This window comes from Lathamus discolor, chromosome 1 (assembly GCF_037157495.1).
Source record: "Lathamus discolor isolate bLatDis1 chromosome 1, bLatDis1.hap1, whole genome shotgun sequence".
NCBI classification, from domain to species: domain Eukaryota; kingdom Metazoa; phylum Chordata; class Aves; order Psittaciformes; family Psittacidae; genus Lathamus; species Lathamus discolor.
The window spans coordinates 127,890,887-127,917,757 of NC_088884.1; the positions used below are offsets into that span (position 1 = coordinate 127,890,887).

General features: G+C 37.3%; 2 protein-coding genes across 10 annotated transcripts in view; one reads left to right on the top strand and one right to left on the bottom strand.

Moving 5' to 3' along the window:
* WDR17 (WD repeat domain 17) overlaps positions 1–5,098 on the top strand; it is a 62,754-nt gene extending 57,656 nt beyond the window's left edge. For all 4 annotated transcript variants that reach the window (XM_065694871.1, XM_065694855.1, XM_065694879.1 and 1 more), the window contains 3 exons: positions 514–609; positions 796–979; positions 2,678–5,098. In XM_065694871.1, coding sequence (XP_065550943.1) covers positions 514–609; positions 796–979; positions 2,678–2,797 — 400 coding nt within the window. In that variant the 3' untranslated portion in view covers positions 2,798–5,098. The remainder of the gene's footprint in view (positions 1–513; positions 610–795; positions 980–2,677) is intronic.
* Positions 5,099–6,948: 1,850 nt separating this feature from the next.
* ASB5 (ankyrin repeat and SOCS box containing 5) overlaps positions 6,949–26,871 on the bottom strand; it is a 40,853-nt gene continuing 20,930 nt past the window's right edge. For 3 of the 6 annotated variants that reach the window (XM_065694925.1, XM_065694905.1, XM_065694915.1), the window contains 6 exons: positions 15,072–15,151; positions 14,075–14,182; positions 12,465–12,615; positions 12,195–12,329; positions 9,999–10,190; positions 8,037–8,647 (listed from right to left, as the gene is read on the bottom strand). In XM_065694925.1, the coding sequence (XP_065550997.1) occupies positions 8,520–8,647; positions 9,999–10,190; positions 12,195–12,329; positions 12,465–12,615; positions 14,075–14,182; positions 15,072–15,151 (794 nt within the window). In that variant the 3' untranslated portion in view covers positions 8,037–8,519. The other 3 variants (XM_065694934.1, XM_065694943.1, XM_065694949.1) reach the window with 3 other exon arrangements.

Genomic DNA, 26,871 nt, shown 5'->3' on the forward strand with positions numbered 1-26,871 from the left:
AATGCAAATCTGCTGAATTAGGTCAGATAATAACTGTTCACTGCAGGGATTTTGAAACTGTTTTCCACAGTAATCAGGTGAAACAAGGCTGTCTCAGAGCATGTGTCAAACTGTGTTTCTCTAGCTGTATTTTTATCATATCTGCTATACCTAGGCAAAATGGGTCCTTAATTTTAGTAAAATTGTCATTATTAAATAAGAATGCATATAACCTTAAAATAAGAATGGCCTCAAAGAAAGAAAAAAAAACAGCTAATTAAAGATAAGCTTAAATAAGGTGTAAATAGGGATAATTAAAAACAAACTTAAAATGTATAATTTTATATCTAGTAATTTAATATTTCTAAGGTTTAATACAGTGATTATTGTGAAAGATCAGTTTATTTTTGTAAAATTATTTCTGTATCCAGTAAACAATAGTTTTATATTACTACTGTCTCTCTTGGTTTTCTTCTAAGAAAATACCTGTTGTTAGAATTAATTTAGACTTTAATTACTTGCATTCTTTTTTAGCCAGCTTTTGAAAAGACGGGAAGTATCTGTACCTTTGAAAATTGAACAGCTTTCTGAGGAACTAGATGCATGGAGAGCTTGTACTCAGTTAAACAAGTAGGTGAAAAGAATATAAAATTACCAGCAATGAGACTATTAGTATTTAACTGTTAAGTTGTAAATACAGTGTTTATTTCCTTTTAAAAATCTAAATATGAATGTAAAAAAATAGTACTTTGTGGCTGTTAGTTTCTAACACAAACTAAGATGTATATTTGGAAAACAAGTGTCTCTTGTTCATAGGCCTGCCAGTGAATTGCCATGTACCCCACCATCTGAATCGCAGAGAATGGTGTATTCCATACTTGTATCACGAATACAAGAGGAGCCTCTGAAAGGAATGATTGGGCCAGACTGCGTCACTGGATCAAATCTTCCTAGTCATTCAGACGTTCACATCTCTTGTTTGACAGGGCTAAGGATACAGGTATGGTTTCAGAGAGCTGAGGTGTTCTTTCTCAGTGATAGCATTGACCAGTTGTGAGCTTGCCATAAATCTAAGGTGCCTTCTGTCATCTGGGAGAAAAATATTTTCCCTGTTGTCGCAGTAGCAGAAGTTAAAGAGGACAAGTCCTGGCATCTGCTGTAGAAGAAAGGCTACATAAAGAATTGTCCAATCAAATAATTGCCCAGTTTCCCAATGCAAAACTTTTTAATTTCCCCGAGAAAGACAGATTTCCTTTGCCAAATGTTCTGTCTGAAGTGCATTTAACTTATTGCCGACTGCCTTACCACAGCTTGAATAAAACCCCAGGAAATTATGTATCTTCAACCACATGCTAACATTATTCTGTTGTCAGTATTTATCATTATGGAAATGCACACTGTAAAACTTGTAATTCATGACTAATTAAAACCAGATATTAGACTAAATATTCAAATATATTTATTCATCACTCACATAGGGCTTTATGATCAAATCATACTAGTCCTTCTAGTACCTCTTTGGTATATGTTGTCATTTCCATAAGGGGAAAATTGACACAGCCTGAAAATACTGCTTTCAGGCTTCTGTCTCCAGACAGTGCCTCAGTGAGAATTTACTGTCTGACCTGAGGCTGAGCCTGTTTCCTCTGCCCAGTACAAGATGCCAGCTCAAAGAGTAACAGGGTTGCTCAGGGATTAAGAGGGATAGTTTTGCATCAGAAATTGGAGATTGCAAAATGCTAGAGGGATTTTTGAGGTAAACAAGATTCACAACTGCACACCATCAAGTCTAAAAAAAAACCTTGCTGCCAACACTTCCACATTAGACCAGTGGTCTCTGGCTATGCTATACTCTCAGCATTTGCTGAGAGCCACATAAAGCTGCCATTGTCATAATCAAATCAACAAGAATAGCAAATATGGTGTCATCAACTTGTCATCTACAATATCCTTATTTCTGGATTAGTGAACATTAGGAGCCATTGCTTTAGACATGCAGATCAGCTCACGAATCTCTTCAGTAATACTAATGTATAGTAGCCTAATTGAGTAGGTTTACTAATTTTAAGTGGCAAGTTCATAGAACGTAACTATTTAAGAAGGCACTTAAATGGAATTGTAGCTTTGAGACCATATATTGTTGAATGAAGAAACTAGCAAATAGTTCTTCTTCCATCAGATAAATTAGTATATTGTCCTTTTCATAGTGAACATTTGAAATTATTCTGTAGACTTCATGCTTTCAAGCAATTCTTGGAGGCTTCTTTTTTTTTTTTTTTGGTAGATGGGGAAACACAGATCAGCACAGATAATGACAGGCAATAAAATATGTACAGAATTTTGAAGGAAAAAAAAAGTCACCTCAGTTTCTAATTCAGGCTAAATTTAACTCTGGAATAATTGCCCAAATGTATGAAATACCACAATTATTAAAAATCAACCTGAAAACTTAAGGTTTATGAAATGCTGGGTCTCCAAATTTGAAATATAACAAGTTCACTAAGTTTATAATATATAACTATTGCCAAATCTTGAAGTTGGTGGGGTACAATTTTTGCATGAATGTAGACGATAGCTGTAAATCAGGTTTTCATGTTCTTCTCAGATAAAACAAAATGTGCTTGTTGTTGTGGTAGCCTTTACACAATACATGTATACTTTATTTTAATTTCCATCCCCAAATATTTTTGCTGTGCAGGGTCCAGTGTTCTTCCTCGAAGATGGCAAATCTGCTATTTCACTGAATGATGCTTTGATGTGGGCCAAAGTGAATCCTTTTTCACCACTAGGAACAGGAGTACGACTTAACCCATTTTGATGAGGCATTTTCCTCTGTACTTTGTAGTGCTTAAAATACCACTCTGAGGGTTAATAATGATTTCATCCTTGTCAAAGGACAGAAAGATGGCAGTTGACTCCTCTGGAAGGGAAATTACTTGTACTTTGACAATTGTAAAATGAGAATAAGAAAAGGGTTTCTATACAAAAGTTTGTTGATAATCCAAAGAAAAAGTTATTTAAGAATCCAAAGAAAGTCCTAGCTACATAGACAGCCATGTCTTTTTTTTAAATGAGAATGATGTTGTCAGACAATACAGACATATTTCAGCCTGCTCTGTATAAACAGAAGCCTTGTGAAGAAAGTAAGCAACTATCAGCGTGTTATCAAAATATTGGTAACAAATTGTGATATCCATAAACACACTTTCAAATAGATAATTTCAAGTACATAATAGAATGACTTTATTGTTGGGAACTGCAACCTTTTTTTAAACTAACTGGAATCCTGTGGCTGTTTCATACATGGTGTTCTCCTTTTTAATTTAAACTAGGTTTTACACACAGGATTCTGTAACAAAAGTTAGATAATTTTTTCATCCATTAGTTATTGTGCTTTAATAAGAGTATAAAGATGTTTAATATTGCTTTGTTTAGACAGGTTTGACTACCTAGATTATAAAATTCTATTTTCTAGCAAGTTCATTTTTGGCAACTGTCCCCCTTACACTTTCATGGGAAGCTAAAATCTATTTCTAAACTTTATTTATTTTTTTTAAACAAAGGGTTTGTAAGGAACAAACAGCAAATGTATTGACATTATTTAAATGATATATACGTTAAAAATACCTGTTTTCCTTTTACATTTTATATATAAATATACATATAGTATGAAAGACCAGAAGCATATACTTGTGCATATATTTTTATTTATTGAAGCTCTGCTCAAATGGAAAGAAAATTTTGGCAGTAGAATGTTAAGAATATTTAAATTTTAAATCATAAGACAAATCTTATTCTTCTTAATAATTATTCTTATTAATGCATCTTATAATCAGAATTGTCTGTAGAAAAGATGCCTTGGTTATACTATTCTTTCTTAGCTTGATTGATGGCACACAAGCAGAAATCTGCTTTTGTCTGTTGTTACATTTTTTGCTTCTGCTTTGAAACAATTTTTGAAATCCTGATAGATACATAAAATGGAAAGAAGTAGAAATTGCAGAGTGGCAGAACTATTTCTATAGAAACTGTGGTAAAGCTGGAAGTAACACACGGTCTCTTTTTGCAGACCGTATTGAACAAAATCCTCAATATATAGGTAAGCAATGCCCTCATTTAAATGGATATAACAATGCCACTATGCTGGAAAGGTGGAATGGAGATTAGAAACTTAAAATTTATTTTTTTTTTTCCCCCTCTTCAAAAATAGTTAAGAATTCATTCTGTTGATGTCCTAGGCTATTATTATGGTGGTTTTGGTATATGAACATACTGGGCAGGGCAAAATAAGCTTAGTTGCTTTGCAACCTATACAGAAACATTTTTGTATATGCTTGGATGCTGGAACAGAATGTTTTACTTCTTCCAGGTATTGTTTGGAAAATGGTTTTGTTTCGTTAACCCTGGGAAGTTGGGGAATGAGAGTTTGATTTCTGAAATAGAAATCCATAGTTTTTGAAATCATTTTCCAGCAGTCAGTATCTGAGGTGTTGCTTCTGTCAAATGAAAGACTGGTTATCTTTTAGCACATAAATTGTACAACCTTTTATGCAGAAGTTGTTAATACAGACTTGGAGAGCAAAGGTAAGAGCCACAAATGCAGCCCCATGACTGATGATTGGGACCTGAAGGATTGACTCAGCTGCCACTCTACTATATTCAAAATATTTTGCTGCATCCTAAGGATTTTAGCAGTATTTCAGTTTAAATTATGTAGTATAACTGCATCAATTTGTTGTGCATAAATTGTGCCTTAACATGGAACCTTAGACAAATGTACTCTATCTTTAAATTAGACAGTGAGGGTTAAGAACACTTTCATGTGTGAAATACAAATCCTAAGTCAAAAGGCACTTTTTTTGCATTGGGAATCCATTAGATAACAGTCATTGTGACTAAAATAAGGCTGCATTTTCAAGGCGGTTGAACCCCATGTGGTGAGTGAGGGCAACATGCAGAAAAGGTTGTAATTGTGTACTGCTACGACTATGCTTGCAACTGTCAAAATATTGATTCTTCATCCTCAAAAATAAGTTCAGGTTGTTCAACATGTGACTCCATTGTCCTGCTAGTCGAATAGTTATTTTCCCTTAACATTAAAGAATTCTTTGTCTTCAAACGGTTGTTTGACTCTTCTTGTAAAAGTCGTATTTGAATGAAGAATATCAAGCTCTGCTGCTAGTGCTTTCAAATTACTATTAAATCTCAGTTAAGCTTAACATTGCTTTATCGCTACAAAATCCCATCCCTTATCTGGCCAACGTTACTGACATGCTTATAGCTTCACAGGCTGCACTCATGTGAGAGACTCGTAACTGGAAACCAATTTTGACCGGGAACACGCGGGCGCAGCTGCCGAGCTCCGCTCCCCTCCGCGCTGTGTCTGGGGACGTAGTGCGGCAGCGTCTCCCACCCCAGGTACGCGTTGCGGGCTGCGTGGGGCCCCTCACCGCCTCCCGGCACCGGCCGCGGCGAGGCGGGGGACGGGGCGGCGAGGGCACTGCTGGTGGTAGCTCCGCGGGCTGGCGGGACCGGGCGGAGCTGCTCGCCCCTCCCGGCCCCTCCGTCGGGGCCGGCGGACGGGCAGGGGCGGCAAGCACACGGCAAATGTTGTTCCCTGTGTTCCCTGAGCCCCCGAGCGCGGTACCGTTTGTGTGTGCCTGGGGGGCTTGTCGCACGCCCGCAGCATGTCACAGTTGGGTTTCTTGAGAACTGAGGTCTTGCACTACGTTAATTTTTCTGAAAATAAGTACTTGCTGTGTTTTAATTATTTTAATTATTATTTGCTTGTATTTATTTATTACAGTTCATGTAATAAGAGGTAGTCCAGCAAGTAAAGAAAGCTCCTTTGTGCTGTAGTAGTCATTAACAGTGCTCTGACATGGTTCAATGTTTGTTTCAGATCCTAGTTCCTAATATTTTAATATGTTACTTAACGTTTATTTCATAGTAAATTCAGCGTAGAGCCAGAATGCCCTTCTTCACCTCTGTGAGAATAGTAACAAGCCTGTTTCCTTGCTTTCATTTCTGGCTAAAGAAGGGATTGGTTTGGGGAAAGAATGTAAGAATGTTACCAAACAAACACTCATGTCAGGTATTTTGTTACTATGTATCTTTGGTATGCAAGAATCGCTGTCTGATCTGCTGGAGACCTGTTCCAGTACATAGTCCTGCACAGGGACAACATCCATTCAAGATTTTGTTTGTTCCTGTTACTATGTAACAGAAGCGATGAGCTATACAGCTTGGCTCAGCTTGCCAAAGTGACTCTTATTTTCACATCATTATCTGGTAGCACAGATTAAACATTATGTTGACAGCTACATGTCATGTAAACTAGTTCTGGGTTACTCTTCAAGCTAGCCTACTGTTCTGTGCAATTGAGAAAGTAGTGGCACATAGCTGTGGACTCTCAAGATGGTCTTGTTTGCTCTCTGGATGGTGGCAAGGATCAGTGGAAATGGTGGGAACAGACATTGCAGATACCATGAGAGCATGAACACACCTATTTGCAATGAGATGGCTTGGACTCTGATGTGACTCAGCAAAACTTCTAACACCATCTAGTTTTGTTTGGAACACGTGCTTTGCAGAATAGCCTTGCTTGCTGAAAACTAATCTTACATGGGAGAGCTTTGTTTTCTGACTTTCTCCCGAGTCAAACTTGAGAAGTGCTGTGCCACACCTGAATGAAGGTGAGGATCAAATGATCTCATTCTACATAGAAAAGTTCAACAGTGCCGTAGCTGGCTCGGCACTTTGGTGTTTCATAAAGTAATACATGCCACCGGTATTGTACTTAAAACCACAACTTATTAGCTTCTGGATGAAAACCAAAACCACCCAACTTGCTTCAGAGTATGTACAATATGGACTCCTAAGCAGTTCCTCTTACTTGCATCAGCCTTTTGCAGGGAGTCTAGAAAATGCCCTCACTAGAGTATTTGCAGAGAACAGAAACAAGATTAGTTTTAATGAGGGCAAGTGTCAGAGAGCTACATTTTTATTAGGTGGATATAATTTAGCAACTGAGTTAGCATTCTTCTGTGTGATAACTTCTTCTGTAGTTAGTTTCTCACTTAGCATCTTTCCAGTAGGAACGTAAATACTGAAAGGAGTCACAGAAAAGGAATGGAAGAGGGTGAATCACCAAGGACAAGTGGTAAATTTTCAAGCATCTCATGCTTTGGTTTGCAGGAATTGAGTATCAGTCACTGAGGAAGTAATCTGTTCTCAAAGACGAAAAGCCTAAGGAAAGGAGTACTGCATTTAGCTGGAGTAGTCATGTCACCTTTTTTGACACGACTGGCAATTGTCACTATGCAAGGGTATAAGCAGCCCATGGTGCAGGCCGTAATGAGGCAGGCTGTCCCCTGCGGCCCATGAAGGTTAACAGAGGAGCAGATATCATGTGGAGCACATGGGGGACCTCACACTGGAGCATGGGGATGCCTGAAGGAGGCTGTGACCCCGTGGGAAGCCCATGTTGGAGAAGGCTCCCGGTACGCCCTGTAGCCCCATGGAGAGAGGAGCCGAGGCTGATTTGCTGCCAGGGTTTGTAACCCTGTGGGGAACCCATGCTGGAGCAGTCTGTTCCTGAAGGAGGCACCCTGTGGAAGAGACCCATGCTGTTCATGAAGAACTAAAGCCTGCAGGAAGGGCTCATACTGGAGAATTTTGTGGAGGACTAATGGGGAGAGGGGTGGGGGGAAGGTGGTTTTAAGATTTGGTTTTATTTCCCATTATCCTGCTCTGATTTCATTGGTGATAAATTAAACAGCGACAGTAATTGGTGGGTGATCTCTCCCTGTTCTTATCTCAAGCCATGAGGCTTTCATTATACATTCTCTTCCCTGTCCAGCTGCAGAGGGGAGTGAAGCAGCGTTCGTGGGATACTGGTGTCCAGCCAGGGTCACCCCACCACAAAAGTGTGTGTGCTGAAAAAACTGTGGTTATGTTCGCAGCAGCATAATTCCAATTCACAGCACAGGCAGTTAGGAGGAAATGAAGTTTCTCACTCTCTGTCATTAATGAATTTTCTATGTAAAGAAAAAGAAAAAAATTAACATATTTTTTTATTATTATTTTTAACAATGCATATAGTGCACCTGTCATCAAGTATTTTTAGGTACACAAAAAATGGAAATTTAAAAACAGATAAAATAATGACTCCAACTGGACGAACTTAACAAAAAATAATGAAGAAACTCTTCATGTTTCAGGTGTGTCAAACAGATCTTAGAAGTGTAAATACAATTAAAATTAACAGCACTAAAGCTATTTAGTAAGTGTTAAGCTAAAGCTATACAATCATTTCCCTCCGAGTATGAGCACACTTATTCAATTCAGCCTTAATAGCACCTTGGTACCAGTTGCTGAATGGTTCCCAGTTATTATATACCAACACCAGCTGTCAAAGATACATATTTTTTTAAGTAGTATGTAAAAGGCATTTTTCTGCCCAGCAGTTTTTTAGGTAAAACATACAATAAACAGAAAGAAGTACTTGTTACTCATGTTCATAAAGGTTAGTTACTCTGTTATCTGTACTGTAAGAAATTCTTCAGTATGGTTGGCAACTGGAGTTGTGGGACAAGATGCAGTCTAGCTCTTCCTATGTAGTTTCGGATACATAATCGGCAGAGCTGACAAAGAGAAGATGGTGTGGCTGCAAACAAAACAGAAAGGATATAATCATACAGCTGTGAAGGCCAGTACTTGTTGTAAACAATCTTGCACAATAATGGGATTCCTAAAAAGAAGTCCACAGTTCACAAATTTGTCCTTTTTCTTCATTGCCTTTTTGCCTTCAAAGACAAATACTGGGGCTGCTGAAGTATTATTTATAATCAGGCAAACACTCAAAAAAGCAAGGTCAGGTCAGCAAATCTGTGTTTTTAAATTAAAAACCTCCTCCCAGAAAATATCGTATGTTAACATGTCATGGAAACTTTGGAAATTGTTTTTTTTTATATTTTTTATTCACACAGCAGGTGAAATACATGCTACAGCACTACAAGCTGCACTACCAATGCATCATCGCAATACACATAAGTAGGGAAAACGCCCCAAGATCCTGGAGCATGTTTATTGCACTTACTAACTCATGATCATGCCTTTGTCCCTCTAAGTCCCCACTCCCTCAAGATGAACACGTTGCTGTGTTTCCCTGGGCAATAAACCCACATGCATTCCATGTCAATTCACTTTCATTTTTGACATGTTTGCTGTGGCTTTTAAAAATCCTCCTGACCTTGATAATTTTGTGATAAAAAGGAAAAAAACCTCTAAAAACCTTTGGTTAACAGCATTCAGACTGGAGAAAATCATTAATCAGTGCTACCCTAAAGACATGTCCACAGTTACTGCAATAGTTCTCTGCTTATATCCCACCTTTTTCTTTTAACTTATTTTTATGCTGCACATAGGTCAGTCTGAACAAATCCAATTCCCTTTGGGATATTCTCTCTCTCAAGGCAACAAACCTTAAGAGTATTAAGGGACTCTAAAGTGCCAACTCCTACTTCTCAGGTATTAATAAAACAGTGAAGAAAATTTAGAAAATGAAACTTTTTGCCTACTATCAAAATAAACTACTTTACATGCACTTAAAAATATCTTCTTAAAATTATTGGGACAGCTGGTCAAAACTAAATATATTTTTCATCTGAAATTGAAATTTTCTGTTTCTTTTTAACAAGAGAAGGTCTGTAACAGCCAATAAAAATGTAGCTTTAATGTATCATTTAATGTATAATTGCGTAAACACCTAGTAAACATAAGAAGATACTTTTCTGGCTCATAAAAATTCGGATGCTGCTTGGTCAACAGGCTCTGTCCTGAGACTAAATATTACTGGGTATTTTCATAGAAAGGAATTTGCTTGATTATTTCATGAAGCGCAGCATTAGCTTCTGTAACATGGGTTGTTCGGGCTGTTGGGGGGTTTTTGGTGGCGGTGGGGGGATTGTTTTTAAGAATACAAATCACAGTTGCAAAAAGACACATGTCAATCTTACCTTCATGGAGGAGCAGCACTCTCTCCACTAAACTGCTTGGAGCAGCTAAATCGACAGGCCTCTCAAAATCTGTATTTTTGGCATTTATGTCTGCCCCAAATTCAAGGAGTAAGTTTACAATCTCTGTACTAGAATGCTGAGCAGCAGCATGGAGTGGGGTTTCCAAATGCTTTCCTTTCTGCACATTGGCACCTGGTGGGCAGATGCACATAAGGAGACATAAGAAGAGATTAATTAAAATTGTCATTGCGTAAAGATGATATTACAAAACAAACAAAAAAACACCCACTGTCCTAGAAACCCACAGTGAAGTTAGCCACCTCATTAATTTTGTTACATAGCACTGTAGCTAATCATGTCAGTGGATTGTTTTGAACCCGTACACTTATCCTAGGTTTTATTACCTAAGCACAACTAGGTTTCAAAGGAAAGTACTTCACAAAAATAAAAGGAAAAGAAAAAGTCAGCATCATTTTGCCCTAATTATAAAAAAGTACATTTTGTACATGTTTAAGAATATTTGCACTACATAAAAGTATACTTTCCTTACTTAAGTCTACAAAAATGATCACTAAACTGTAGTATTTATATTTTTGTAAGTACACCAACTCAGCAACGAATGTAATATGGATGCTTTAGAAGTTGGCAAAGGGTTTGAAATAGATTCTCGTCTCATTCAACCATTATCAAGGATTTTTCTATAAAGGACTTCATTTTAATTAAGCCAAGAAAGCCAACAGGGGAAAAAAATCCCAAACCATTCATTCTCCTAATCCACAAAATTGCAATTATTACACTTTTGTATTAACAAGGAATTGCTAACATATTAATGGACTAAATTATTTTGCAAGAATGCACTCATATTCCAGAAAAAAATGCCCATATAAGAGTTAAATAAAACTAGCCAGTATGAAAGAATTTCCTTTATAGGCAAGATGTTAATCAGCTAAAATTGAGGTTTACTGAACAACTTTCTAGACTGTTCTAGAAGAAAAACCCAGACTTCTTAAGAGAGATTTACTAATCTTCTGAGACCACCTTAATCAATACTTTTTGCCTTTTTAATTCCCATTTGGGTAAAATAATAATATCACAGGCCCGGCAATTAGAATTGAAGTCTGAATAACCCACTGTTCTCAGTATTAACAATTTGGAAACAATTCCACTGTAATATTTTCTTGTCTATTTCACTGTCTATTTGCTTTTCAACTTCCAATACATCCTTACAAATTGATGAAATAAGGAAAAAAATCAGACTCACATAAGTGGTTTACTTATATTGCAATTTACATATTCTTTTCTAATTCAGGCCACCAATGAGTGTAGAATACGTCCTTCTGTTACTGTTTTTACTGTATGGTAGTATTTGAATCCCAAATGCATGAATTATACCTCTGCGGTTCTTAAATATAAAAATCATGACACAGGAGAGTTAATCACACAAGGAGACTGACTTTATGAGAGGCAATTTAACTGCTTGCTTAAGTTTTAAATAACCTGCAGTTAACTAGGAAAACAATTCCAATGCAATGATGGCAAGTCTGTAATTATTCATATATACATTTCCATGCATTGTGCTGCAGGACACAAAAGCCTTTTGTGTTGTTACCTGAAACACAGCAAAAGATCCTTTAGCTATGTCAGTTGTATCCCTGGACTTGTGCTGAAATAGAGTGAGCCTCCAACATCTCTTCCCCATTGATTAAATAAATAATGTGAAATTTGGGATCAAATGCCTTTTACCTTACTTCTCTCTGCAACTGGGTCTCTATGCCTTGTAAAGAGATCTATCAGAACATGCTGAAAAATGAAAAATGATGGGACTACATTGCTAAAAAGGTTCTGCTGAAAGCTCAAACATTACTGTAAAAAATTCTTTTCTCAAAAGCCAATTTTTAACCTTTGTTTTTCCTAGAGAAAATAAACACCTACAAAGCTGTCAGTAGTAGATGCTAAAAGTTTGCATCTACTAGAACATCTGTTCTTATTGGTCTTACTTCCTTTTTCCCTAATATGCTTGCTATGCCACAAAAATGATGAAAGACCCAGTAACTCATCATAAGGAATCATGCAGCACAGAATAAACTTCATAATACAGCCCTGCAAGCAAGGGTTCTAGTTTCAGTGATAGAGCACAGCTCACTTCAAAGGCTTGTTTCACAAACTAGTAATACTTCTATTTAAAAAGTTACATACCTGCATAAAGAAGCTTTCGAATACAATGGATCTGCTGTGAAACACAGGCTACATACAGAGGTGTTCCTAAATGAGGAAGATCTTGGTCAACATCTATACCTGAGGATATGAGTACCTCCAGACATTCACTGTGACCTGTCAGTACAAAGCATGACAGAGTTTGCTCAACTTCAGTAAGCTGTCTCATAGACAAAACAAGACACATTTCTTAATAATGTCATTGAGACATTTGTCAACTGCTCCACATTTATTCAGCAGGTAATTTCTCACCTCTACTGGCTGCTTCATGCATTGGTGACGGAAGGCATGACTCCCACTGAGCTTTGGCACCATACTCTAACAGGAGCTCAGCACATGCCGCACTGCCTCTTGAACATGCATTAAATAAAGGTGTCACTCCATCAATTGTTGTAGCGTTTACCTAGAATATATAAAATCTATTTCAGAACAGAACTGAAAGAAAGGTAAAATTTTGAACAGGGTATAGTTAGAAATTGCATTAAAATAACACCAAAAAAAATTAAATACTAGGTCGAATTAAGGTTGCTTAACTGATCAGCCCCTGTGCTACTGTCTTCCTCTCACCACACCCCTCAGCTGAAATTACTTTAATTATTCTGGTTAAGCTATGTTGAATAAACCAAAACACACCTGGAATAACAAGGAGCACACATTAACACCTGACCAGTAAATAATTTTCGAAAGTCATTGCACTTAGTTTGTTTCATTGATGCTGAAAATGTACACTGTGTGCAGCAATGGCATAACGGGGGCCTTCTCTCCACAGCTCTGTCAAGAATGCAAACTCCATGTTAAATGTGAGATTTGCCATTTTCTTCTGTGGTTTTAACCTCCTGGTTGAAGGGATATTTCACAGGATGGAAACAAAGCCGATAGTACAGGCTTGCTGATTTAATACCAACCTCATCACCTCACTGGTTAATGGAATATTCCCAGTGTGAGAGAATGAGGAGAGAAACAAGGCAAACTTGTGAGGGCTAATCATACTAAAAGAGGGAGCACAGGTATTAGGAGAGGACTCCTTCCAGGGTTCTGGCATATCCTCTTCCACACAACACCCAAACCCACCAAAACAATTAAAAGTACAAAAAATCCAGATACAAAAAGGATATTTGTTCTTATAGTTTTGTCCATAGGATCTCTAGATTTGAGTCTTTAGAATCCTCGTGCCAGCTGAGGTGAAGAGGAATTGGGTTTGAAAACATGTATGTATGTTTTCTTCTGTAATAACAAATATAATCTACATGGTTCTCAAAACTCAATTTTAAGAACAATAAGTATTTCCATCACAAAGATCAGAGATTAGGTAAACTATGCATATGAACTGCAGTGGTCAGCAGAGGTTGTAGGAAAGTGATCTCTAAGGTCCCATAAAGTTTTGGGGTAACTGACAGACAGCCTGTGCCAGGAGCACAGAAAAGATCCTGCGCCTTTTTGTACTCAGACCAAAGAACTATAAGAGCACACAAGTGCAGAGTGACAAAAAGACATTCTGGAGACCAAAAGATTAAAAGAGCAATCTTCTGGAAGCCGCTCAAAGCCAGAAGAAACCAGAAAAGGAGAGGGATGCATTCCATAGTTACAACAGAAATAACGTAATGAAATTCAGAGAAGAAATAAGGCTGGTGACATACTGCTAGCAGATTCTCTCCAGTTTGTTACTTGTCTTAGTGTCTGCCCATCACTTTCCTTTGCTAGCTTTCAGATGGCAGTTTATTGTAATTAAATGAGATCAATGCAAGCAATAGGGTGAGCAGAGAGAAATACCAATTAAAATAAAATACAGATCACGGAATATATCCTTCTCAGCTAAACCAAGGTTAGCACTGGACTCCATAAAGAAAATCAAACCTCCTTACATTTGCTCCTGCTTCAAGAAGGATTCTTGCACATCCTACATGATCTCCGAGGCAGGCTTCATGAAGTGGTGTTACTTGGTCAATTGTTAGTGTGTCAACATTGTACCCCTATACAGGACATGAATGACATATAAAAATCATAAAACAGCTGTTCTTGTTCGAATTAATAATTTACAATAATTAGGCTTAAAACTCTACTTGCAATAAATAAATCTTCAGTGAACGCAAAAAGAATCAATGTGGGGACAGTGAAACCCTGGAACAGGGGTTCAGAGAGGTTGGTGCATCTCCACTGGTGGTGATCTTTAAAACTCAACAAGGCCCTGAGTCTAAACTGTCCTGTGATTCTACGATTGTCCAACTTAAGGTCTGAACTATCTAAAGTAATGAATTTAGCAAGGAAAACATGTCTTGGACTGATAAAATCATCAAGCCCTTGAAATTTTCTGCAGTAGATGTTGTTTGATTCTTAAGAACTAATAGTTGTTTATTGGCTTTTATCAAATGTATTCCATAGTATAATTTTTTAGTATTGTAGTAGATAATGTGACAACACTGTAACAGTATAAGTAGAGTGGTTCACAGTCCCTCCCTTTGTATTAAAAAAATATATCTTTTTTTCAAACCACAGCTATGCAAAACCCAGAATGTTCCAGTGATTCTTCCCCTCAGCAAGTATCTTCCTGACCAGCTCTATTTACCTGAGGGCTTAACGCAGTAGAACTGCATTAACTTATACCGTGCAAGAAGGGAAGATAGATATGAATTTAGGTACAGCTTTGGTAAGTTTTTTCTTAGGGGAGAAGTTTTAAAACATACAGATAAAGTATTTAAAATATTAACTTGTATCTTATCACATAAAAAATTCTTAAATGTGTATTGCTCTGCAAAATTCAAGCTAACAAAGCAGAGGAAAGCATGCTAAATCTGCATTAATAATCTATAAGAGACTAAGTAACATTAAAAATTAAAGCAATTTCAAGAACATGGCCTTCACCTGTGACAATAAAGTCTTTAGAGAAAGAAGACGTCCTTGACTGGCTGCCTCATGCAGAGGTGAGCGATCTGCCCAAGAACCTATATAATAACAACATTTATTGAGTAAACCATATGAATTAAGAAGATTTTGAAGCGCATAGAGCAAAGCAAAAAACATAATATATAAAATGAAGACAACTGTCCAATGAAATTATTTTTTCCTCTTTAGAGACTCTAATTCAAATGATCAGTTTCTAGACAATAAAAACTGCCCTATTATTAACTGTAAACACCTCTAATAAATGATTGTGTTGCAGACAACAAAATATTCATATACTGATTTCATTAGTCTGATTTAATAAATCCATCAACTACCATGTTTCCCATCTCTCACTTCTATTTTTGTTCCTTTAAAGAATTAATATAATTTATTTTTGCAGCTGTCATATAGAAATGTACAGACTTTAGCAAACTGATATTTGGACCTAAACTAGACATAAACTGCCTAACAAAGTCCTGAAAAAGCTGATGCATAGGAAAATCACTACTGAAATCCCCATATATGAGATTATTCTGCATCTATTACACAAGTGCAAAGAAAGAAGTACGGTGAGAATCACTCTAAAAAACAGCTATAATAGAAGTGAGTCTAAGTTCTCGTTCCAGTTGGCTATTAGAACTAAAAAGTTAGATATGCTTAATGTAAAGATTTGGCATTTCTTTTCATTTTTTTATCACGCTCAAAAAAGAAGGGGGGGGAGGAGGGAAGTAAGAAACCCAACAACAACCCCACCTTACCCACACATACGCACCTTTAACTCCCAACTCAGGTCCCAGGGTCATCCCATGGGTCCTGGTGAAGAACCTGCCCTTTCCTCTAGAAGATGGACCACTGACAGGTCCCTTCTACCCAGACATGGTTGCAGACCCAGCTGATACCAATTTATGGTATGAATGTTGCAGATCAAATTTTGAGAGATTGTGCAAGGAAGACCCATCTTCAAAATATATTATGAATTACCAGTATTTATTCCTGTGAGAAGAAAATCACTGGAACTCTAAAAATGCTAATACAATCACTCATGTGAGATATATCAATCCCCAAAAAATCCCTTCACAAAGGCAGAGAGAATTAGCTAAGTAAAATGAATTGGTAACAACAGCAGATGGATCTCTAATGTGTAAAGGTGTTTGACTTTGTCTGTTGCAATGGACTAGGTCTGCCTGCAAAGCCAGTTACTGCAATTTGGTGAAAAGGCAATGAATTCTAAATGAGGAGGCTATTGCTCAATCACTGGCAATCATCCCTCTAAGCTCTAAGGTAACTATTCACTAGAAATACACCATTTCTATTTCCTTTTGGACTACTTCTGCCCACTGGCCTATTTCAGAAAAGACACTTTTGGTTACAATAAACAGCTCCCTCAAATGACAGAAAAGATTAAAAGTGCTCAACCTGAAAAGAAATTGGGCACAGTTGAAGCCTGTGAAATAGTGCACAATAGGGAAATTGAGATAAAACCTCAGCTTTCCTAGAGGTGTTAATGAACAAAACTAAAACTTACTCAGATGTAAGACTGTATCTTCTTACAGAACATATAACTACACTGTGGAACTCAGCGCTACTGGATGCTATTCAGATCAAAAAATATAGCAAAAAGCACTGCTGAGTACTAAAATTATCCTAAAACCATATAAAGCTGATCACAGATGTTAAAAAATGCAGCAAATTAAAGCTTTGTAAACATGATCTTAAAAATGCATGGAGATTTCTATTCTGTCAGAGTATCCAGTATCTGTGAGGGTCTTTTACAGGCAAGATCCAGCTTCCAATATCCCCAGAATTATTTGCACTAAACTCTGACGTTATCTCCTATACTTTTTACTGAAGGCTTACTAAAAGTAATATTTTGCACTTCTTACTGTTAGTCAGAATAACAGCTAAAAAAAACTGTAAGCAAAAGTGACTGGGATTTTAAGGGTATTGTGCTACAAAACATGACCTCAGAAATCTGAAAGTGACCCAACTTTGACAACACATCAGTATTTTCTCTGTCATCCCAATAAGCTAAGATATATTAGTCCTACTGTAGGCTGGATGTGTGCAATCACTATGAGAATTTTGTCCAATGTCTTCCTTCTTAGCAGTATGCGAACCAGCGCTCAAGTCGTTTTAATTCAACTTAATTAGATCCATTAAGTTCTCCTGCTGGCAGCTGCAAAGAATTCCTCAAAAATAATGATAGCTGTATTTAGAGGCTGCATTGGAAATTTTGTCACCCTGTCTCTATAGCTGAGAACTTCTCTCTCTTGACAGTTTATCCTGCTCCTAAATTAACAGGCAAAAAAAGGACATTTTATTTTAAAGAAAAACAACTAATAAAATTGTAAGTGTCGTGAGGTTTTTATGCCCACAAATACACTACAGTTTTGTAGCTGTTTGTAACTCTAAACAGAACAAATGAGCAGGTACGATCTAAAAGCAACATGTTTTCTACCTTTCTTCCCTTCGCCTCCTTCCCTCTTGGACTGTTCAGAAGAACGTCTGTTAATGTCATTACTCCAGTGACATTTGAGATCAATCAAGTGACACCAGATACCACTGTGAGCTCTATTTTGCACCTAGACCCACTTTATATCCCTGTCTTCATGCAGAGACATCCGGCAGCTAGCTGTTTCTGCTAAATCCATTAAATACAAAAGGCCTGTATCATCTGTACTAGAAATAAAATCTACAACCAAAATGCTACAGAAACATTTTGTGCAAACCCAGTTTGGAAAAAAACCCCTCACATTCCACCCGCTTTATCAATAAACAGTAATTCATCATTAAATACCACAGGAACAAGAATATGTGCAAAATAAATACTCATCATAAACAAACATCAAAGATGTCTTAATTTTTTTGTCTAGATTGCTGCCTCCTGCTAACCTACAAACTTGCTATGTCCCTCACTTAGAAACCATTAACAAGAGCATAAACAAGGACAGTTTTTCATTCATTGTTGTCTGTAACAGCAGTCTTGGCAAACATGATCTATTCCAAAACTGTTAATGCATTAATTCCCTACTGAAGTTGTCTCTGACATGCTGACTACAAAGTATCTCTAACTATATATAGATAGAAGTCACATTAGTTCCAAGTTCTCTGGCGTATAGTTTACCAGGAAGGGCAGCCTACATTGCTTTGTAAACACTATCAAGAAAGAATAAATATATTCACTGTATTAACAGGTGAAGTTAAAAACAAATAAATTACAAAGTGTCATACAATACCTAAGTCTCCATCTCCCCATGGCACTTCCAGCCAATTGCAATTATAAATCCTACTCATTTCTTTCAATCTGGAAAATAAAAAAACAAACATCTGTTCTTGCTAGTTGGGCCTGTTCACTCCAGCTATGTTTGGAAGGAGATCAGCAGCTCACTGTAACACGAACTTGCACCCTTCAGTAAACAGCTTTGAAGATATCGCATAAACAAGTTGCCGGACTCCTTTTTTTATGCTGAAGGACTGCAGCCCTTTTTATTCATTTTCACGTTTCGTTTTGTAGTATAACAACTTTTCATAGTGCCAGTATCTGTGCATTTGCCTTCCAAGACAGATGGACTGGAATTTCAACGCAAGAGAAACTCACAGTGAAATCAAGAGAACCTTGAGGTGAATAAGAACTGCAGGACAAACTCCTCCCTTTTAACCTCGTGCAATGAGATACATAGCTTTGTATCCTCAAAAATCAGTGCTAGTAACAAATTTGTAAGGGAAGCACTGCCAAATGTTCATGTTATTTTACTACTTACTCGTAACATACTTAGAAAAGAAATACGCACAGATATTCTGAACATATCCCAAATGCTATTTGATTTGTATGCTGAACTGTGTTTTTCTTTTAGCAGTTCACTATTGCCTCAGTCATTTTCTAAACAATTCTTTGGTTGTTAAATTGGGGGTCTGATAACCATTCACAGCAGTGAAAATCCCCAAAATGGGGATTTTTAATTCTGACTTTGATCCATTTCTAAGTCATTAATATTCTTTTCTTCATGTTTTCCCCCAGACTTCATTTCTTTACCTCTACCTGCTATTATTTGTCATTCCTGTAGTTATGATCAGAACAGTAAAATACTAAGTAGAAATACATTTTTGTAGTAGTCACTTCATTCATCCTGTCCTTTTTGGTTTTATTTCTAAAAATTTGTGTAGTCTTAAACAGTCTTAAACAAGCAAACAAAAAAAAAACAAAGCAAAGCAAAGCACACTCCCCCCCCCCCCCCCAGTATAAAAGGTATATTAAAAAAAATAAAAATGGGATTTTTGAAGCAAGGAAGAGTGGAAATGAATGAAAGGCTCCTCCCTGACTTCAGTGGGAGAAGATTCATGCCAAAGCTCATCATTTCAGAAAAATACTGCATAAAGGTAGACAGATGTTGTCCCAGCCCTCAGAAAAAGCAGTATCATCAGAGAAAAACTGAAAATGGAATCCTGCCACAGTCCTTTACCGGGAGATGAGAAACACAAGCTTTTCTGGGAGTGCTGTAGCTAACATTCATTTCTGCAAATCCAATAAATGCTATGTATAAGTTCATCACTGCTCACTTTTATTCCTTGAGATGTATTTTGAGGGTTTCAGTTTGTGGCAACTGAATCAACAGACAGGATCAATAACTAGAACAGCAAAACTCTAACATTATAGTCCCATGATCAGTGGTCTCACTTCAGTTATTAAAACTGCCTAATATTTTGTATATGGAATTAAGTTCTAACAGATTTTTAGCGCAGAACTAAAACATTACCCATTTCTCTAATGCCCAAACAGAATAAAGAAGCATGTCAACTACTTAATTGATATTTGATGTTAAAAACAATTCTAAAGAATCTTAAGTGAAGGATTTAAAAGTTAAGAAATGCATCTTTGGTACTTAACTACTGTGATTAAATATGAGCAGTAAAACAAGCCTTTTCCATTTAACAAATGAAATTCCAGCAATCAACATTGAAGAACACCAGAAGAATCACAATTTAGTCTAGAGGAGATTAAAACATGTCTAAGGGAGAAGACACAGTTCAAGTTGCATTGAAATGCTTCATTTAAATATTTAAACAAATCTTTGTTTTCATTTGACTAAAAATTAACAATAAGTAAATATATACGTATAAGGTACACGTGCAAAAAAACCAACCTAACCTTTATTAGTTCAAACCAATTTTCTTTCCATTGTTTCCTGTCATGTAGACTTTCAAAATATGGGGATTTCATTCCAAATGCAAGTGCCAATTATATCCTACTCTTGAAAACCATACAAACCGTGTGTATCTTCCTACACAGTTATGCTTGTGGTGCACCCATATTATGTGACCACACAGTAGTTTTGCCATTCCACTGTTTATTCAGTGAGTGAGTTAGCATTCCAACTACTTTTTACCTCCATATCTAATAGGATTTCTTGCTCTTTGAGACATGCTATCCAAATTATAAACTGACTATAACATTGTTAACTTTATGTTGCATTTTAATGTTATTTTCCCAATAACAAAGAACACTTCAAAACCCTTGCTGAGTCTATCTTCATAACATCATCCATTCCTACTACTTTATAACTAAGGAACCAAAAGACAGAGAGTTTTAATGCTAAAATTGTAAGACCAATCTAATAGCTTATTTTTTTTTCAGAGTAGTTAGGCCTTAGAGTGTACACTGAAAGGATAGTTTAATTACGGTTATGAGACCTTTGAGCTTCTGAAATTTCAGCCTTAGATAATAATAACCGTGATCAGTCAAGAAACTTTCAGGTTAGGTGACTGGCCTTAAAACACATAGGTGCCACAGAGAAGACAAGAATAGAATTTGCTTTTAAGGACACTAAAATGTTAACCCTTTTCCCCTACCATTCACTACAGGCCTTCTAAACTTTAGAACATATAGGAAAATATAGGGTGCATTTTTTCTGAGTATAAAGCGATTGCATTCTCAGTACATCACCCATCTTGCACATCAAAGAAAGAAGGGGCTTTGTGGAAAAGTACAGCATGTGACTGTGTTGTCAAATACTGAGGGTGACTAAGCATTGGAATAGGCTGCCCAGAGAGGTTTGTGGAGTCTCCTTCCCTGGAGATACTCAAGAATTTTCTGAACACAATCCTGAGTAATGTACTCTGGATGACCCTGCTTGAGCAGGGAGGTTGGACTAGATTATCTCTGCTGGTCCCTTCCAGCCTCAACCATTCTATGATTCTGGGATAATGTATCAGAGGGTCAAATCAGTGTGGCACAGGCAGTGTCACTTTTAACAATTCCTAAATTCTGAGTGCTTTGGCATTGCAGTTTAACATACTTTTCACACAGAGACATGAGTCACTAAACTGTATTAAAAATTCTAAAAAATCACAGCAGCAGTATCCAAATATAGCTCACTTGGCTCCTGACAGAAGCAACATTATCCTACGTGAAGGCACTGGCAATGATGATGGCAGCTGTGCCAGGCTTTGCACACACGGGAGGAAGTGTGTCAACCCCTTCTCCCATCAGACGAAAGCATAGCCACAACTCCCCTGGTCCCCATTGCTTCATGAACAGCTTGGTTTTGCCATCTTCTTGAAGGCTCAGCAACTGGATGGATAATTTTCTAGCTGAAAGCAGCTTGCAAGCTCTGCGTCCCAGAGGTAAAGTGACAAGTACAAAATCACATCCACCTCTAAATTCAGTGATCTGTTAGATCCACATCAGATTTGATTTGAGTACATGGAGGAGGTGGTAGTACTCTTAGGCTGTTATTATTTCCTTTAACAAGTCATAAAAACAAAGTAAGGGTTTTTAAGTGGCCTTCCCAACTAGAAAGTATCAGAAAAAGCATACGAACATTTTGAGCTGAGTCCAGACTCTGGACAACTTCTGCCTGGAATAATTTTGCTCCTCAAATGCAGTCTCAGCCTTAACCCAGATTGCAAGCAATATTCCCCTAGCCGTGCTCAAAATTCTTAGTATTTTCCCAGCCTGCTGGAGAGTGAATGCAGCACATGACCTAAACCCTAGCCTTAAAAGCAGAATCCATCTGGGCACCAAACCTGGGCCTAGTGTGCTGACTTTTGCCACACGCAGAAGACTTTGGTAAACTAGCTTGGCTGTGGACCCTCAAGCCAGTAGGCTGAAGACCTTTCCTTAGCATGACTCTATCTTTTCACCCCTCTACCAAATCCTGTCATGACATACCCCACCTCCTGCATCACTTTTAGTCCATTTTCCAATCTGCATATTTAATTACATGATGCATTGCAGTATGACTTTGCTCTGCAAGGGTGGCTGAAGAATAAAGTCAGGTTTGGATACCTCCATGGATGGGAACAGAGAGGGAAGAACAGAGAGGGAATAACAGAGCCTTCTTCAGATTTGATATTAGATATACTTGCTATTCAAGTGAACTGCAACAACCAGAAGCCTCAACTGCAACACAAGCCTCTCAGTACCTCAAAGATGTCCATCAATAAATATATGTATGCCCAGCTTGGCAATCACAAAGAGGTTGTAAGTAGCTGCACTGAGTTGAGATGGATTCTTCAGGAAAACTACTTTCCAAATTTTACGGCGATTTTCAAAATTTCAAAACTTGAATTTGGCTCTTTCTTTATAAGAATGGCAAAAGAGGCTAACCCTGAACCATATCAAGGAGGACTAGTGCTAACATTGATATACTTGCGTATTTCTTTTCTGTCCAAGGAAGAATGTCCTAGTTTTTTGGAAACTACTGACCTAACTGGCTGAAATGTTCAGAAACAGAAATTGCTATAGATCAGGAAATCTGTAACAGCAAACAGTGCGAGGGCAAAAGACACACTGCATATTAAAACATTCAAACAGCTACTTGTGAAGCTATGGTAACTGTTGCTTAAGTTCTTGTATTTTGCTTAATTCTAAAACTGGCAGTACTGGAAATTAGCAAAGGTATTTTAAGAATACCTCTGATTCCTGTAGCACACAGCTATGTTTTACATGGTAAATTCATAAATATATTTATGTACAATATATCAAATCTCCTTTTACTCGACTATTTTTATATCTCCAGGTTTTAATTTGACATCTTATTTTCATAGGCTTCTTTCTTTTTTTTTCTTCACTCTAAGCCTTATGATAAGATCAATGTAAACTGGAATTATGATGACTTATATGAATAAATATGATTAAAATATTCCTATTAGTCTTGCAATTGCTCATGGCCTCCTTTTACACATTTGTGTTATGAAATATATAGGAAAATATGACACAGACAATCGCAGTCCAAAACACTTCTTTTATAATAGTGTTTGTTCCTCATGGCTGAAAACATGTGTCCAGCAACTTAAATGCCTCCTAAGTACTTCTCTATGCAAACCTTTACAATTTTATCTTTGGTTTTAGTACCCTAGCAAATTACAAGTTCTGTTACCTGCAGTTCCTCCATTGTCTCCTATTTCAGCTACCCATACACTTTACATATAAAGTTATATGTAAAGTTTACTCCTCCCCCTCCTTTCCTTCCCCGGTTACTTGCTGTAAACAATTACCTCTCAGTATCCAGTTACCTTGTGACAGGACAGCAAAAGTCAGGCTAAGTCAAGCCTTAAACACTTGCATAAAACAAATAGGGCAGATAAACAAGAAAAGGTATTTTAGATCAGCTGATAAGAGCGCAGAACAGACTAAAATAGCTTCAACACCCTTGTGTTAACCCATGCAAGACAATAAAGTGCCACTAACATAAGCATGCATTTATATTACAGCTAAGAAAATAAAAACCAAAAAAACAGTTTAGAGCTAGAATATCGCAAATTGGGTCAGCTTAGCATATTTCAGTACACGGTTGCTGAAATGGCTGCTATACTAACCTTGGCTGGTCAGAATACCCCAGCTAGCTTTTCGTTTCGCAGGACACTCCCCTATACATTCTAGGCGTCTTTTGGGGAGATTCTGGCTCCTCTGAACAGCAGTGCTTGTTGTCATTATTTGTTTCTCGAGGAAAGCCTGTCTGTCATTGGTGCAGGTACTCTGGTCTGACGAGCACTGCCAAAGGGATTTCTACTACCTCTTTTCCTCCTTTCGGTTTTCACAAAAGATCTTGCTGTACTTACTGTAGAATGGCTACAACACTGAAATCCATTCAGTAACATTTACTAGCTTGGACTAGTGAGTACGTAGTGGGGGAAGGGAAGGACTGCTCTAGCATTTTCTATTTTTAAAACTGAGAAAGAATCAGCTTAGCTACAGCATGAGTCTTAACTATTTACATGATTTAAATGGAAAGAAGGTGTTAATTTTTTAACAATATAACAAAAAAAAAAAAGAAACAGATTCTTAAAGCATAAATATTCAATGTTTTGTTGTCTGAATAATAAGCAACCTAAAACAGAAAAGCTAAAGCTGTATTCTCAGACTGTCAATTCTTTAAGGAATAGAAACAATAATTATTAGTGCATCAGGCTTTACTCATGTAATTTGCAGTCAAGAGAGATTCTGGAGTTCAGAAGAACCCATGAAACTATGAAGCACTTCCAATTTTTATATTTTTGTTTGTTTTGTCATTTTTTTGTTGTTGTTTAGTTGTTTGGTTTGTTTTTTTTTTTTTTTTAATAGGGGACAAGGTATCCTGCAGATGTCAACTACAAAATAAAACCTGAATAAGCAAAAGCATGGTTTGACTCGCAAAATAAAAGATTTCACTGGTTCGTTGAAAGTCTGATCCCATTATGAAAGTAAGGCTGTAGTCTTGTCAAAAGAAGCACAAGTCAATATTTTCTAAATAATAACAAAAACAAATGGTAGTTTTTTGGAGGCTTTTTGGTGGGTTTGGGGGGTTTTGGCTTTTTGGGGTTTTTTGTTACTGTGTATCACACTGATTCTATGCAACAGAAACCTGCAAGGAGAAGTAATCTGTAAAATTCCAAATGCATAAAAAGGAAAGGGATTTGTCTGTACTAATAACATGGCAGGATGCTGGCTTTACCACTTCTAGTATTTCCTCCCTATCCTCTTCTACTGATATAAAAACTAGCCATTTGCAAACTTTTAAAAAGAAAATTACCATTACAGGGTTTCATTATTACTACCTCTTGCAGTACCTGACAAAAATTAATCCCTAAGATGTTGACATAATAAACAGGCATTTAATGAAATTTTCTATATCCCCCTTATTTTGATTTAGGAGAAAAATCAGAGGCAGGACTATAGTTAGGTAGGCTGAGAGAAAGAAGGAGGAGCCACTGCAAATTTCACCTTGAAATTGCAGCACATGAGAACTGCCCCACTGGAATGGGGCTATACTCTTTACAGAACAGAAGCAGGTGGGCTAGTGCTATTCTCGCAAAAGAGAACAAAACTGCACTCTCTCAGGCTTTATATGCTGCTTTCAGACAGTTGTTTTCCTCAGTTTTATCTAGCTGAATGAGCCAGGGTACCTCACAGACTGAAATAAACACTTTTATACATCCAGCAATCAGACTCTGCAAGTAAGTCTTGAACAGAGCTTTTACTAAAGGGCTTACAATAAAAAGGCATATTAAAAATAGGTCACTTTAATTCTAGAATTATTTGCTAAAAATTATGTTTTCTTCAAGTAAATAAATACTGGAAAAATAATTAACAGGAAAGCTGACTACGGATGTCTCTGTTAGGGAGGTATCAGCGTTATTCTCCAGGTGAGAAATAACCAATGACAATTTCTGTGCTTTGCCACAGCTCTGAGGTTCATCTCGGTTTTACAATTCCTTTCCATTTGGAATGGCATCCCAGGACTTCCAGGAGAAGGTGGGGAGGATCAGGATCAAGCAAAAAGCATCTGGCACTGCAGGGCAGGGATTGACAGTGGGCTGGGAAGAAAAGACCTACATGTTTTCGTAGGAGTTTTGTGGGTGAGCTATTCAGCTGAGAATGAAGCTGGATCCTTCTAGAAGAGTGGTACAAACATGGAAGTACATGGAATACAACTTGCTTCCCACAGATATTCCAGCCCCCACACTTCTCTCTTACTAGTTTCAGAGTTGCTACTTGCAGGAGCAAGAAAACCAGCAGACACACAGACAGCTGCCATGGCTTCAAAGAGGAAGACCCCAGGGGAGCCAGCAGCACCCGGTCACTCTCACCCACAGAGCTCCATAGGAAGCAGTGAGCTACCAACAGAATCTGCCATTTTCAAGGCAAGGGTACTAGGAGAGGTCCCTCTATTCCATAGAGACATACCACTCTATTATTAAGTTATTTTGAATACTTTGTAGGACATCAGAATGCAATGTATAAAAATAGGCACACTATCTCTCTTCAGCCTTTAAAGAAGGCAAAGCTTATCCCATTCAGGACTCTAGAAGCAACTTTTCACTAAATCCTGCTAAGCACAACCATTCACCCTCCCCATTAAAAAGTCCTATTAAAGCAGTGTGTAAATAAAAGGGTAAAAAAAGTGTAAAAAAAGAAAAAGAAAAAAAGCCAGACCAGCATCAGAAATCGACTGTAAATGTATTAAAAATATACTTGAAATGTTGATATAAAAAGGGGATGAACATACAATTAAAACTGTGGAGTAAGACTGAAGAACTCAGCAATTCCATGTTACAGGTGGAAGTGAAATAGCATGTGGTCTTCCTCAAGTCATCCATCCATGCACTGCGTTATGTTAGCTACAATATAAAAAATAGTATCTCTTGATTTCATTAGGTAATAAAACTCTTAATATTTGAGACTACTTAGACTTGGTATTCATATTCTGTTCTTCAGATTTTTCTCTACAGAAAACACTCAGACACTTCCAAAATCTGCCAGAAAACCTATACAGAAATCTAAGTTGACAACAAGGTATGT